The sequence below is a fragment of the Mercenaria mercenaria genome, chromosome 2 (genome assembly GCF_021730395.1).
Source record: "Mercenaria mercenaria strain notata chromosome 2, MADL_Memer_1, whole genome shotgun sequence".
NCBI classification, from domain to species: domain Eukaryota; kingdom Metazoa; phylum Mollusca; class Bivalvia; order Venerida; family Veneridae; genus Mercenaria; species Mercenaria mercenaria.
This window is the reverse complement of record NC_069362.1, coordinates 43,902,431-43,919,238: the sequence shown is the minus strand read 5'-3', so window position 1 is coordinate 43,919,238 and position 16,808 is coordinate 43,902,431. Positions and strand designations below refer to the sequence as shown.

At 35.7% G+C, this 16,808-nt stretch overlaps 1 protein-coding gene across 1 annotated transcript; it reads right to left on the bottom strand.

Annotated features, from left to right (window-relative positions):
* Positions 1–1,110: 1,110 nt before the first annotated feature.
* Positions 1,111–15,689, bottom strand: LOC128555074 (baculoviral IAP repeat-containing protein 5-like). Its single transcript, XM_053536445.1, has 4 exons — positions 15,432–15,689; positions 8,507–8,616; positions 5,241–5,358; positions 1,111–4,227 (listed from the first exon to the last, which is right to left on the bottom strand). Exons 1-4 carry the CDS (start codon positions 15,618–15,620, stop codon positions 4,144–4,146), a joined length of 501 nt encoding a protein of 166 aa, XP_053392420.1. The 5' UTR covers positions 15,621–15,689; the 3' UTR covers positions 1,111–4,143.
* Between the last annotated feature and the right edge of the window lie 1,119 nt (positions 15,690–16,808).

Below are 16,808 nucleotides of genomic sequence, written 5' to 3'. Positions count from 1 at the left end.
ACTGACCTAGTTTTTGATGGCATGTGACCCAGTTTCGAACTTGACCTAGATATCATCAAGGTGAACATTCTGACCAATTTTCATGAAGATCTTTTGAAATATATGGCCTCTAGAGAGGTCACAAGGTTTTTCTATTTTTAGACCTACTGACCTAGTTTTTGACGGCACGTGACCCAGTTTCGAACTTGACCTAGATATCATCAACATGAACATTCTGACCAACTTTCATAAAGATCCCTTGAAAAATGTGACCTCTAGAGTGGTCACAAGCAAAAGTTTACGGACGGACGCACGCACGGACGACGGACACCGCGCGATCACAAAAGCTCACCTTGTCACTTTGTGACAGGTGAGCTAAAAACCTTGTGACCACTCTAGAGGCCATATTTTTCATGGGATCTGTATGAAAGTTGGTCTGAATGTTCATCTTGATGATATCTAGGTCAAGTTTGAAACCGGGTCGACTGCGGTCAAAAACTAGGTTACTAGGTCTAAACATAGAAAAACCTTTTGACCTCTCTAGAGGCCATATTTTTCAACGGATCTTCATGAAAATTGGTGAGAATGTTCACCTTGATGATATCTAGGTCAAGTTTGAAATTGTGTCATGTGCGGTCAAAAACTAGGTCAACAAATAGAAAACCTTGTGACCTCTGGAGGCCATATTTTTCATGAGGTCTTCATGAAAATTGGTGAGAATGTTCACCTTGATGATATCTAGGTCAAGTACAAAACTGGGTCACATGCCTTTAAAAACTAGGTCATTATGTAAAATAATAGCAAAACCTTGTGATCTCTCTAGAGGCCATATTTTTCAATGGATCTTCATAAAAATTGGTCAGAATTTTTATCTTGATGATATATAGGTCAAGTTCAGAACTAGATCACATGAGCTCAAAAACTAGGTCACTATGTCAAATAATAGAAAAAGCGACGTCATACACAGTTCATGTGGGGACAGGTGAGCGATTCAGGACCATCATGGTCCTCTTGTTTTACTTCTTTACTTGAATACTGGCATCATGGGGGAAATGTTCTTCACGAGTAGACCAGTTAGGGAGCAGGTGATGAGACTGTTAAACTGGCAAAATGAAGACTGTAATCGGTAAGTCAGATATCAGCAGAACAATTTATTCTTTATTAAAGCATGTTGATATAAACAAAAGTAATGTTACAGCCAAGCATTCAAAAATAAAATATTACTGGTACTATTTACAGTTATAAATACCCAGTGTAAGTAGTGTGCTTCTTTCCATCTGCATTCCGTTAAAAAAGGATGAAATTCTGCAAGTGGTGAGCTTCTGTGAACGCCTGAAGTGATTGTTATTTTGTGTTATATGCATCTTGCACTGTTTTATACATCACCTTCAGAAGTTTTCCCTCAATAAGCTATGCAATAAATGATTTAACTGTCTGAAAAAATTGAGATGAAGTAAAACAAGAGACTTTCAGGTTAACTGATTTACTGGTAAGCTCCCAGAATATACATGAATTTCTTTTATAAAATGGGTCGAGAACAAAAGTACATGCATGTCCATAGAGCACTAGTACTCAAACTTCCTGTCACTATACAATTATATGTTACTTGCCGACAAGAAGATGCTTTTATAGAAAAGCGCATGTCTCCCCCAATGCATAGTCGTGCAGGCAAGCAGTCAATTGGGGACAGGAGCTAAAGTCAGAGACACGGATGGTTGGCTGCAATAGGGATCGTCTACTTGGCATGTCAAGTCATCTCACTATAAGTTTCAACATTCTAGGCCTAGTGGTTCTCAAGTTATGAATTGGAAACAGTTTTCCATGTTGAATGTTCAGGCTTCTGTGACCTTGACCTTTGATCAAGTGACCCCAAAATCAATAGGGTGAAGTCTACTCTGTATGACCAATTATCCTAAGAAGTTTCAACATTCTGGGTCAAGTGGTTCTCAAGTTACTGATCGGAAATGGTTTTCCATGTTCAGGCCCCTGTGACCTTGACCTTTGATGCAATGACCCTCAAAACAAGAGGGGTTGTCTACTCCAGCAGCCCTACCATACTATGAAGTTTGAAGGTTCTAGGTCAAATGGTTCTCCAGTTATTGATCGGAAATGAAGTGTGACGGACGGATGGACAGGTCTTCCCCAGTGAGGGGGAGACTAATTCAAGACTAAATTAACCTTCATATTACAATGGATTTAGGGTGGGAGTCCACATAGTGGGTATGGGTAATACAAAACATCATCAAGAAACATTGAAATGGTAAAACAAAATATTTATTTATTTATTTTTGTGGGAGAGGGAATCCCAAATAAAACCCAAGATGCACAACTTCACATGCTGAATAACAATTCTCATTAAATACCTTCCATTCAGATTTACATCTTTATCCATGAACAAATTATCAGAAATTTTAAGGAGAAATTCCCTCAAGTGCCCTTTTTTAAGCATTTGAAATATTCAAGCCTCAGTAAGTGCCAGGTTCTTACCAATAAAATCTGTAAAAAGATGCTTAAAGATGGAAATAGAAGTTTGCAAGTATGCTTAGTATAAAAATATCTGAATAATGGTAAGCTCGGCATGTCTTGTGATGTTAATCCATGACAAATTCTAAAACAATCACACGGATAAACTAACTTACAGACCCTGTTGTAATAATCTGTGGTAGACAAATGAAACCATTCTTGTAAAAGACACTGATGAAAAGAATGATGATCACAGATGGGTTCAGAGATATGACACAGACAGGATCAGAGATATGACACGGACAGGTCCAGAGATATGACACAGACAGGATCAGAGATATGACACGAACAGGTTCAGAGATATGTCATGACACGGACAGGTCCAGAGATATGACACGGACAGGATCAGAGATATGACACGGACAGGATCAGAGATATGACACAGACAGGATCAGATATGACACGGACAGGATCAGAGATATGACACGGACAGGATCAGAGATATGACACGGACAGGTTCAGAGATATGACACGACAGGATCAGAGATATGACACCGACAGGTTCAGAGATATGACACAGACAGGTTCAGACATTACAAGGTCAGGTTCAGACATTGACATGGACAGGTTCAGAGATATGACACAGACAGGTTCAGACATTACAAGGTCAGGTTCAGACATAACACATATGAATTCAGACCTACAACATTCAGAGATACAACATGAACAGACTTCATGAAAACATAAGTCCAAAGGAGAGACAATTTCATATATTGTCATTATTTTCCAACATAAGATTGGTCATTCTGGTTTAAACTGCTGGCAAATTTTGCTATCATATTTCCAGTGAAACTATTTAGCATTACTTCGTTGGCTTTAAATAATGAAGTTATTTTTCAATGATGATAAATATCATCTTAAAAGATTTATTATATTTTAAAGAGTTTATTTAACAAAACCAAAGAAGGGATTTTGTCTGTCTCCGTCATCCTGGGAGTTTGCTTTACACTCAGAAAATATGATATCAAAAGTACTCTTTAGAGACACCACTAATTACTTCTGTCTGCTTAATAATCAAAACAGGGTTAAAATGTAAAACATCTCAGTATAAAAAGTGAAGGGCCACAAAGGAAAGTACTAAACAAATAAAAATTCTACCTATTACATACATAAACGTATCATTGGCAAATCTGAACAATTCTAATCAATTATCCCACAAGTATACAAATGAAGTTATTTCAAACACTCATGAGATCAAAATCGAGTCCAAACCAATATTGTTTTTTTGTTGTTTTTTCTGAATTGGCCAGAGCTTTTACATACAAGTTAAATTTGTATCTGAATATTTTGGCAAGAATGTATAAATCGACCCACTTGTTGAAAAATTAGACCTTTTTCACATTTAAAATTTTCAGACTGAATTCAGTAACCAAAATTGTGCTCATTTTCTTTTGGGTTATGTTTTATAGTTCAGTTTTGATATTATGTGAAATAGCCCATTGATCATATTAAATGCATTCTTTCCTGTCTTCCATGCCTTTCATTCATCACAGCAAGCATTTAGATATAATTCACATTTACACTGCCTTATTGCACCAGTAAATTCAAGTTCTTCACCAATATCTGTATTACAGCTTCACATGTATTTAGTCTTCACATTCCCTCTTTACAGTCACAGTTCTGAGCTTTGCTTGGCTCAGATCATCGGTTTATTTTTGCCATCTCCGCACGAACATTCCCTGCATGTTGTTTCAGTTCCTCTTTTTTCATGTGAAAATATTTTTTCTGTAAAAATAGGGAAACACTTAAACAATTACCAATATTTAGATACAAGAGTTGTTTGAAAATGGTGAACTTGAAACAGGGAATATGCTCGTCATTATGTTAATGTGAATACTTGCAGCAAGCTTTTTTAATACCAATTCACTGATAGCAAAATTATTGACAGAATAAGGAAAACTTAAAATCTTTCTCCTCTGTCACCTTGACTTTTGGCTTGATGTACAAATCTTTTGTGGCACATCCTTTCCTGTGGGGCACATTTGTGGAAAATAATATCAAAATCCCAAGACCTATAGCAGACTTACTGTCCAAGCAAGAAACAGACCCTGTTATCATTTTAACCCTAAGTATGACCTTGACCTTGGACCACGGCCTTGTACATGAAACATTCTCTAATTTGATATAAGATGAACTTTTGTGCCCAGTAATATCAAAGTCCCTTAAAAGTCAGAGATGTGAACCTAACTCTTATTCACCTTAGACCTCTAAGTGTGACCTTGACCTAGGATCTCCATGACCTAGTCTTGTGTGTAACAAGTTGCCTCAGTAAATGGAACATTTTTTCCAAGAAATATCTATCGGTAATCCCTTGACAAATGGCAGAGTCATGGACAAGACACAGTGACTTTGACTAATGGATAGAAGTATGTAGCCCATTTCTCTGTCCCCCATTTTTTCTTTGAAGAAGGCAGGGGACAAAAATTTTGGCTGTTATTTTGACAGTGAATCAGGACTCATAACTTGAATAATGAAAAGGCCTGCTGCTGAACACTTTTGCACAAAATCATAATAGCAGCTTGAATGCTAAAACATCATCTGCTAAGTTTAACCTATAGCCAGCTGGTGGCAAGTGATTTTGTCTTTGTGAACAGTGCAGACCAAGAACAGCCTGCACAGTGGCCTGCACTGTTCACTTAGTTAATTTTCAGTGTACACCCCTTTGAATAATATAAACGGTACTGCCTAAATTGAATGATAGACCATCCATTTTAGAAATTTAGCAGGCCAGTACTTACCATTTTGTTTTTCTGTCTTTCACATTCTAACTTCAGGAATTCGTCCACTGTTAGTTTTTCCACTGATTTACTCAAAGTCAGAAATGCACAGTGTGGAGAGTGTTTTTGGTGCTCTTCCCTACGATGAAAAATGACAGTTCGATTTTAGAATTACACAAAGCTCTGACAGCAAAGACAGATTTTCGATAAGTGAGTATAGTAGTTCCTGTTAGGTATGTGAAATCAGTACATTTGTCTAGCACTGTACTGTAAAAGCATTTATATTCGTGGGAGACAATTTTCATAAATTTTGTGGCAAAGTCAATCCATGAAACTAAATCCAGATGAACATGTAAAATTCTGATTCATTTTATTTTCACAAGTTGAAATCCTTTAATTCTTATCACACTGAAATGTTTTAGCCTGCACAAAAGAAATCAAACGATTTCACAGTAGTGGTGTCAATAAGGTGGTATGTTTAGGACATAAAAGTGCCGTATTTCAAGATTTGTTTGTCAGTGTTTTTTTTTTCTCTCAGTTTTTTTGGGAAATGGTTGCATATAGCCCATTAGGAGGGGAAAGCCATGTAGTAACTACAACAAGAGGGCCATGATGGCCCTATATTGCTCATCGGAGTTTAGTTGCTTGCTTAAACAAATTTCTTTGCTTGATCTTCACTAACAAAAACTAGGCGAGTAGGACATGGTAAAGATTATTCAAGATAACTAATGTAATCTGTTTAAAAAATAAACTGGTGGTCCAAATTTCTTTGCTGTAGCTTCAAAAACAAGAAAGTAGGTCAGTAGTTCAGGGTTAAGAATATTAAAGATGAGTACTGAATCAGTATCAAAAGTTATAAACGGGCAACGTGGTCCAAATTTCTATGCTGTACCTTCAAAAACAAGAAAGTAGGTCTGTAGGTCATGACTAGGACAATTTAAGATGAATATTGAAGTCTGTATCAAAAATTATGCTTGTGGTCCAAATTTCTTTGCCACTGCTTCAAAAACAAAAAAGTCTATGTAAAACAAGGGACCACCCGGGCGTGGCCTATTGTGACCCCCCCCCCCACCCAGGTCATCATTTGAACAATCTTGGTAGAGAACCACTAGAGCATAAAACATACTAAATGTCTAAGCTCTGGGCCTTATGGTTTAAGACAGGATTTTTTTAAAGGTTTTTCCCTGTACAAGTCATATAAACCACCATTTGCTCCCCCCTACCCCTGGGCGGGGCCATATTTGACCCCAGGGGGATAATTTGAACAATCCTGGTAGAGGACCATAACATGATGCTACATACCAAATATCAAAGCCCTAGACCCTGTGGTTTTGGACAAGAAGATTTTCAAAGTTTTCCCTTATGTAAGTCTTTATAAACCATGTGACCCACAGGGCGGGGCCATATTTGACCCTAGTGGGATATTTTGAACAATCTTGGTAGAGGACCACTAGATGATGCTACATACCAAATATCAAAGCCCTAGAACCTGTGGTTTTGGACAAGAAGATTTTTAAAGTTTTCCCTATATAAGTCTATGTTAACCATGTGACCCCTGGGGCGGGGCCATATTTGACCCTGGGGGATAATTTGAACAATCTTGGTAGAAGACCACTAGATGATGCTACATACCAAATATAAAAGCCCTATGACCTGTGGTTTTGGACAAGAAGATTTATTAAGTTTTTCCTTTCAGTTGCCACGGCAACCAGAGTTCTGTATATATGGAATTCAATTCTTTGAATAATTTTTAAAGAAGACCATCCAAGGAACATCCCTGTGAAGTTTCATCAAAATAGGCCTGGTGGTTTAGATGTTGTTTAAAGGAAAGTGTGGACAGACAGACGCCGGAATGGTGAGCGTCTGTGCAGGCTGATCATGGTCTGCACTGTTCGCTATTCAGTCCGTAAATTTTCTCTCAACACCCCTTGGAATAATAAATGGTGTTGCCTAAATTTAATTATGGACCAGTCCATCTAAGAAATTTAGCAGGGTAAAGTTTAGGTACTTCTGCAATGTAGATTTTGATTAAACCATGATTTTTCAAGTTATTCTCAGAAAATTCAGCAAATAAAAAAGAAAGGGTTGTGTGCTTGATTTTTTGCTTGATTGATTTTAAAAATTTGGACCTCACGAAATTTTTCATAATTGGTGTCTATGGGAAATTACAACTTTCATAACATTTTCGCAAATACAATTTTTTCTACAATGTAGATTTTAATGAAACCTCATAGTTGTAAATAAACATATGACCTATAATGTGGTGAAATAAAATGTATAGGTCCATGGACTAATTTTTGAGATATCTGACCATTATTAAAGTGAACCGCACATTTAACCTTTACCCTACTAAATTTCTAAAATGGACTGGTCCGTCTTTCAATTTGGGCAGTACCATTTATTATTTGAAGTGATGTTTACTGAAAATCTGCTGACTGAATAGCGGCCAGTGCAGACCATGATCAGCCTGCACAGATGTACAGGCTGATCTTGGTCTGCACTGGCCGCAAAGGCAGAATCACTTGCCAGCAGCAGGCTAAGGTTAAAGCTACTTCAAGACATTATTTTGAATTATTTAACGTGTCAGATGTTTTAACATCATACTGTAACCTTAGAAATATAGTAACAGTGCCATTGTTATAAATTTACTCCCGGGTTGCAATTAATTCATAAAATAATTTTCATTTCCGTACTCCAAATGCAGGCTTTATTCTACGTTTTCCGGATAAATGATGTTACAGCATCACTTCCAGTTTATCAAACGTGCAGAACTACCTACATTTTGTAAGAGGAGTTCAGATTAGAATAAGAAAGAACATTTTTTGGAGAGGAATTTTTGTTAAACACAACGGGAAAAACTTTTTTGAGAGGGGAATGAGGCCAAATTTTATTTTCCCTAAAAAACATGTACAATGCATACCACCAGTCTTGTGACAGATACTTAAATTAAACTATTAAAGTAACAGCATGCACAAGAAAGTGCAACATATCAAGTCTCTTTCACCAGAGTGACCAGTGGTCATTCTATCCTAACCATTAAAGCTCTCTTAAAGTACTAACTAATCCAATGAAAAATCGAAATAGGGGTTACAACTGAATCTTACAGTCTAGACACACAAGTGTCTGGACAAAAACAGACTGTCTGAAAGAGTAATCATTAAAGAGCATTTGCCAAAAAAGGACCGGCCTAAAAATGCACAATGACTAATAATACAAGTCTACAAAACAAGTTGAAGTATTTATGACACTTCTGTAGAATTACAAGTTGTTTGTGAAATGATATTTACCAAGGGTTATCATCTGGTTCCCAGCCATCCAGTTCCTTGTAACAACAGAAACACCGTGTGGCATCTGGCTCTGTATTTGTTGGAATATGGTAGAATCCTGCTGCTGCAAGCTGAAGTTACAATAAATATCTAGAAAGTCTGATTTCAAATACAAAGTCTTCTATAAACGTGTCTTCACAGTCATGACCATAACCTTTGACTATGAAACATTCAGAATCAACAGAGTATCCTGGTATATGTTTTTTTAAACTAGTAGTCACTGTAATATCAACCTTAGACCTATTAATCTCAAAATTAGGGTCATTTGCTGCCTATATTAAAGCAATGTGCCTGCAAAATTTAAGTCATAAGTGTCCAGTCAATTCTCAAAATAATGAGTGGGACAGGTTTTTGTACAAACAATCTCTGTGACCTTCACCTTTGACCAACTGACTTCGAAATCAATAGGGTTCTTCTAGTTCTACTGCCCACTGGCAATGTGTATAAACAAGTTTGAGGATTGTCAAGGCATTCTGAAAGTAATGAGCTGAAACAGTTATTATATTAACATTCTTTAGTATTTAAGTCCTAAAGACATGGATTTTGCTCATGAATTGTTGAATTCATTTTTCTGCTTGAGTATATAAATAATGGTGACTACAGGAAATCGCTGTTAAAATTTCGTATTCAATATGCCTCGAGCCCTAGTGACAGCTAATTATATAAAAAATTTTTTTAAATATTTACAAAAACAAACGTAATAAAGGCAACTTTATGACAACTAATCATAACTTTTACCAGCAATTACCTTATACCTTGGTATTACAGTATGCAATCAATCTGACTAAAGTACATCTCCTATTAAGCTACGCTTAGGATCTGAACACGAGCTACTGATAGCCTCGTTCTGACAACCCTACCGCTAGCCAATCAAAAAGTAACTTACATTCTGCAAGCTTAAAAAAGCCTTGGTTTCTGATATCTACAATTCTTATGTCGTAAGATGTCAGACAGCTCAGTCAGTACGACACTTGCTCTGTAAGCGAGGGGTCCCGGGTTCGAGCCATGGACTGACTGCCAATTTTTCTTACTCTTTGACATTTGAACAAGTCGTCTGATTGGTTCAAATAACAAGAGCTGTCGGAGGACAGCAACGCTCGACTATTCAACAGCCTTGTCAATTGAATGAATACAAAAGTTGAAAAAGGGGCATAATTTTGTAAAATGCAAAGTAGAGGTATTGAACCTCTGTACTGCATGACATATCATGACAGTGAACAAGAGTGTGAAGTTTCAATCCTTTCCAATTTGTGGATACTGAGATACCAGCTTACATACAAAAACTTAACAAAAAACTGCTAAGTCAAAGGGGCATAATTTTGTAAAAATGCCAAGTAGAGTTATGGGACCTTCACAGTGCATGTTAGATCATGACAGTGAACAAGTGTGTGAAGTTTCAATCCATTCCAATTAGTGGATACTGAGATATCAGATTACATACAAAAATTTAACCAAAAACTTCTAAGTCGAAAAAGGGGCATAATTTTGAAAAAAAAGAGAGTAGAGTTATGGGACTTGCTTAGTGCATGTCAGATCATGATAGTGAACAAGTATGTGAAGTTTCAATCCATTCCCATTAGTAAGTACTGAGATACCAGCTTACATACAAAACCTTAACCAAAAATTTCTAAGTCGAAAAAGGGGCATAATTTTGTAAAAAAGCAAAATAGAGTTATGGAACCTGTGCAATGTAGATCAGTTCATCACAGTGAATAAGTGTGTGAAGTTTCAATCCATTCCCACAAGTGGTTACTGAGTTACCAGCTTACATACAAAACCTTAACCAAAAATTTCTAAGTCGAAAAAGGGGCATAATTTTGTAAAAAAGCAAAATAGAGTTATGGAACCTGTGCAATGTAAGTCAGTTTGTCACAGTGAATAAGTGTGTGAAGTTTCAATCCATTCCCACAAGTGGTTACTGAGATACCAGCTTACATACAAAACCTTAACCAAAATCGGGACGCGGACGCGGACGCCGACGCATGGGCGAGTGCAATAGCTCACTATTCTATGAATAGTCGAGCTAAAAATGGATTTGCGAAAATAAAAATAGCAATATTGGAAATCCAAAATATACAAAAGACGAATGTGAATGGGTCATTCTCAGATCTTCGTTTAGAAGATCAAGTACTTTAGTCAGACTGAGTATGCAATAGTACATGTATTGATTACACCAGACCTCAAGACTGCTGATCTAGACTGCCAGAGGTCTGGTTATCGTTATTTATTTACTCAAGCAGTCACACAAATTTAACAATTCACAGGCACAATCCTTGTCTTAAATACTAAAGAAAACATAAAGTTTACTATTTTAATTCATTAGTCCTGTGAAAAACAAGAATTTAATCAAGCTTCCAATTACAGCGTACAAACTGCTATTTATTATTTATCGAATTTGCAATCGTACTTTTCTCGGGATTAAAGAATTATGTTTCCTGTCATCCACAATACTTAAAGCTTCTGACTGTGGCATACAAACTGCTATTAAATATTTGTTGAATTTACAATCATACAGTATTTCTCCCCGAATTATAAATAATTGTTTCATGTGACTTACCATGTATTTAAAACAACAACAAAAATACAAGAACAAACTTTTGAAATCATCTCTCGTTTTTTATAAAATTTGTAGCGGTTCTCGTATCGGGTGGCCTCATTAGCTCAATTGGTAAAGCGTTGGCATGGTAAGCCAAAGGTCCGGGGTTCGAGTCCCAGTCAAGCTGCACATTTTTCCTGAGACTATTACAAAATATATAGTCTTGTTTTTGTAAATACAATTCTCAATATTCATACTGGTTACCGGACCCCTAGCCATAGTCCAACAAATTTGACGCTATCCTAGGAAATATTGAGATATTTTTTACATATGGGCAATATCCCCACTCGCGTCAAACACTCAAAAGACCAAAATAGTGGAAGCAATTTCCGATGAAATTTTCCTCGCTGCCAACGCTTTACTTACTATAGGTTTAAATGCTGATTATGTCACGAATTGGCCATAAGTTGAAATAAAACTTAAATTTATTGAAAGGGGATTCAATTCCTCGTTGATTTTAAACAATATCAAATAATATCCAAAATTACGAATTTTCTGGTGATTTAAACCAATGTATGTGTTACGCGCATATAACCAATTTGCTGTTTGTGCAACGATTTGTAAATCGTGCAAACTTATTTAAATTTGTTATACGTGCAGGCTAACTACCTTGTGTGTTTGGTTTGGTTTTGAATTTCGTAAGAGGACTTGTACATAAATTGTTCAATGATAAAACTGACAGAGATCAGGCATGGGTGAAGGTGTGAATACCTGGCTGTTGTGTCTGAAAAGAACTAGAAATATTTTTTAAAAGTAGATCAATATATTAATGCAGTAATTTCAATGAGATATTTATGTCCCTGGTAATTTCTGGACTATTTCTTTTAAAGACCATATCATGTCTGACACTAGTCACAGGTGTTAGAAAATTCTAAAATGACAACAATATCAAAAGTATATGTCATAATGCTTTTTAACTTTTTTACTAATTGCAGAATTTACCACATTCGCAGCACAAATTACAGATATTTATAGTTGCATTTTTTATTTGCACTGCACATTTGGTAAATTTCGCAGGACGAATCTATCCTGCGCAACGACTGGTAAATCGGCGCGCAGATAACCAACAGAAAAAAATTTGTTATATGTGCTGCGCATTTGGTAAATCACGCAGATTGTCTATTTGCGCTTAACATATTTAGCAACAACCACCACTATTTGTTAGTTTTGATTACAGGAATAAAATATGTCATATGCACTGTACACGATTAACGTTTACCGTGTCCACACGCCAATATGTGCAAGCGATAAAACCAATAACTTTACATGACAGGGGTTTTTTTTATTCTATAGCAGAGGCCAAATATCGGCCTCGTCCCCCAGCCGAGGATTTCCCCCACAGCCAAGGATTTCCCCTACCGCAGTCGAAATTCCCCTACGTCCGAAATTCCCCCCTCCAAAATCGTAAACAAAGCAATGGAGATTACTCCCAGCGATTTTCCCGACCGAATATCGGACCCGTTCACAATTGCAGACGGTCTTTCACAATTTTCAATGGGTGTGAAAACCTTTAGAAATAGTAGAAAAATGTTAGAAGAGCGTTCAGTGGACCCGAAGTTCCGGTTTTGACCAGCGAAAATCGATAAAAACTCGTATCTGACCCGCACATAATATGCCGTGGGCGTCTGCTTGTCTCGCGGTAATACTCTTTGATGCGTAACGAGTTCGAAAGCTCTGCCCCTTGTCAATCAAAATCCAGTGAACTTCATACTGTTTGTCGACACCAGCGTAAGTATGACAGTAGGCGGAGCGTCGTATGTTAATTAGCTACTGACAGATGTCAATCACGCCACGCGCCGACTGACACGTGGTTATCATCAGTATGTAATATAGATGATTGATAAACAATGCAGCGTCAGATTATCGTGTTTGAACCTCTTGTTTATTAGCGGTAACAGCTTATGCTGTATTGTGTAATATGTGTTGTTAATTTAAAGTAATTATTTGTGCTTGATTCGATTAAATAAGCCGGTCGGCCGTTACGCAAATTTATTATCTTTGCCGAGGTATTTTGCTAGAGCAAAATAAAATATAAATGTTTTAAGTAATCAGTTATTATAAGTATGGAATAGTTCTGGTGAAAAAGATGAAATTTAAAACGGGTATTTTATCAAGAATTTTTAATGTTTGCTTTCGTTTTTTCATATTTGTCGCACGTTTTCGCGATCGTGATTTTCGGACTTTTTTATCCTTTCTTACAAGATTTTCTAGTACAATTGAAATAAAAAGCCAACAAAAGTATGCATTTAATAATAATATGATGACTCTTGCAAAAGCAACTCTTATTTTAAAGCATTTTTTGTGAATAAAAGCATGTGACCTTTAAATATTCAATGATTTGAGCATTTCAACTCTCCCCACCCACCTTGTTACAATGGTAAGTGAACATTAGTGCAAGTCCATCTATTGCTAAGTGACAGTGTGTATAGTTGCTAAAAGTTGCAAGAATATGTAATAAAAACATAGTTTAAAGTGTTTATTATGCATAATTGTAAATTTCCCCCTGAGTGAAAAAATCCCCCAAAACTGCTCGTCGCGCGCTATTTTCTTCCCCCAATGACAGGCTGGGGCCTCTTCCCCCAGTCGTAAAAAAAACCCCTGCATGACTGTGTACTGTGATTAATCCTCCATTATTTTGGTCCTTCAAAGTTTTGCCCGTTAGATTGCCCCATCACAAATATAAAACAATCTGAACGTCGAATTATTTTGACTACCCTAACCCAAAGAGCTATAAAAATAAATAGACTGGCAACTTGAAAGGTATATAGAGCAAATCTCGCCAACCTCCTGTGACAAAAAAAACAGATCTCGTTTACCAGAAGTGGCGCTTTCTCCACGCGCCATTTTGTATGCGAAAGCAATTATTCATCGGTAAAATAATTTTTACCGTATGACCACGCTTCTTTCGATGGCAAAAAAAAAAAAAACGTGTACTTCGTGTCTTAAGACCATGTCAAATTAAACTAATTTTGTTTTAGAAGCTAACATGTATTTTAAATGTAGTTTTAAAGGTACAAATTGTAACTCCATGTTCGCCGATGTTTGTTTTTGGTAAGATAATGCAGAATCACGCTTTGACACGAGCTCACAGCCAGTTGCCATTCTGCGTATTTCATACTTCTTTGCCTAACCACTGCCAAATAAAATTATTTGCATCAGCCTAAAGAGGTATAAAATATTTTATAGCTCTTTGATTATCCTAAAAACTGAAGTCTAGGAGACCTGAATTTTCTGCACTTTATCACATACAGCAAACTTGCCCTTTCCGAACCAGTTTTTAATTTTTTATGGTTTTACTTCGTCAAGTTTATATCTAAAATATAAATTTCATCTTAAATGCTGGACAAATATGGCAAGATCAAAAAAGCATGAAAAGAAATTCGAAACAAAACATTGTTTGTAACAGATTTCTGTAATTGATTCGACTGGTACTGTGCGTAATCCGGGTCATACTCGCCTATTCCGAATCACCACAAATGAACTGAAATGGTTTTCTTATTACTATCCACAACAACATAAAACTACCATCTTGAATCGAAAACTGAAATTATTCTATGTTAGTAATAGAAATAATCGCATTTAAGGCCATCTAAAAGACTAAAACGATAGGCGTGACATTCTTCTCTGGCATTATTGAAATATGCTGTTTTAAAAGAGTCATGTGGGCGGTCTTGTCCTTTGAGCGAATAAAATAATCACATTGTATAATAATACCTCCGCTTTTGCTTTAAAATCTAGCCATTGGTAAAAATAATAACATAAATTATTATTTTGGACATATTGAATCGATATTTTTTCTGCAATCTTTAAACAACATGCAGCAGAACAGAACTGAAAATGTGTGATTCGGAATAGGCACAATGTATGCCTCTTTAGGCATCTCAATGGTCAAGTTGTTTTTAATGTGGCATATACGACTGGAAAGAGTGTAAAATTTCCTTCTATTTAATCTCCCTTTCGTTTCATTTCCTTAAGAAACTAGAACGTAAGCGCTTCTTGAATCTGACTTTTTGTTTATATTCGTCAAATTTCCACGTAAGAAAAAATATAGCATTTGGACAATGTTGCAAATATGGATTATGTGAGAATAACTTGAACATTTACCAGCAATGAGTTATTAGTTCAATGCATTAGATATAAAACTAAAACATAGCTTACGTTTTTTCTTGATGTACGCGCGACAGCTGCTTAAAAGCTTGGAAATGAGTCAATTTACAGACTGGTTTGGAATAGGCGAGTTCACTGTACTACATAATAGAAATACGCTTATTATTATCTAAAAAATATTACTGCTTGTGGGTTGCACGAGTTGTCTCCATCGAACGGCCATTCCGAAAATGTTTTCAATCGGTAATTGGTGAAGAGCATGGTATATTCCTCCTTCTTAAAATTTTGATACTCAGACAGTTCATGCTCAATTTTAATTATGTTCTCTTTCTGGCTGTTTTTCTTGGAACCTTTTTTTGTTTTTCGAGACATATTTTGGTTTTGAAATTTGCGGCGATTTCGGGTACACTATAAATTGTAAATCAGCTGACGTTGTTGGCCCACTTCCGGTTAGAGTAAAATGATGTGAATAAAATTGAAAACCGCACTAGCAAAAGTAAATGAATAAAAAAAAATGAACAAATTATATAGATGAGAAAAAAATATATAAATACCCTGTGAAATTGAGCAATTTCAATATAAACAGCTAATACTGAAGGCTAACTTTCGCTTCGACTAAAAAGCATTGGCAAGTTTGATTTAAATTAGGAATTGGCCATGGTACCGGAAATCAAAATAGGTGTACTTCTATGTATTGTACGTATTATTATAACTGAATATGAAATTTTAACAGCGATTTCTGTTAGTCACCGTTATTTATTTACTTAAACAATAAAACGAATTCAACAAGCACAATACATATCTTAAATACTAAGGGAAACATTATAAAAGTTATTATTTTAATTCATCAGTCCCGAAAAAAAACAAGAATTTGATAGCTTCTGATTACGGCGTACTAACTGTTATTTATTATTTGGTTTAAGAATATTTTATTGCAAATGTTACACAAGATACATTCATACACATACAGACAGACATAACAACACAAGCAATAGGATATTGACGGAAGTAATGAAATACTTATCGAGTCAACCTCCGGAAAGATAATATTTACAATACTATGGATGGCTGTTAAACTAATGTGTAACACATTCTTAGTTATTCATGAAAAGGAAAAAAAAATATTTATTATATAAAATTATTTATTATTTATCGAATTTGCAATCATATTTTTCTCTGGATTAAAGAATTATAAATAATTCTGTTTCCTGTCGCTTACAATTTAAAAACGACAAGAAAAATACGATAGCAAACTTTTGACATCTTCTCCCGTTTTTGAAGATAAAATATAGTCTCCTCTTTGTAAATACTATTCTCAGTGTTCATATTGACTACCGGACCTCTAGGCAGCCCTGTACTCTTCGTCCGAAGAGTTCACCAGCCGGAGTCCCTTAATCGTTTTTAATACGTTTAGATCGAGTTGCATTTCATTTCCTTTCACATTATGCTTTTGAAAATTATTATTATTATTATTATTATTATTATTATTATTATTATTAAGTATTATTTTAAAGTATTATTTAAGTATTATCATATATTAAAAAATAACATAAAATATTT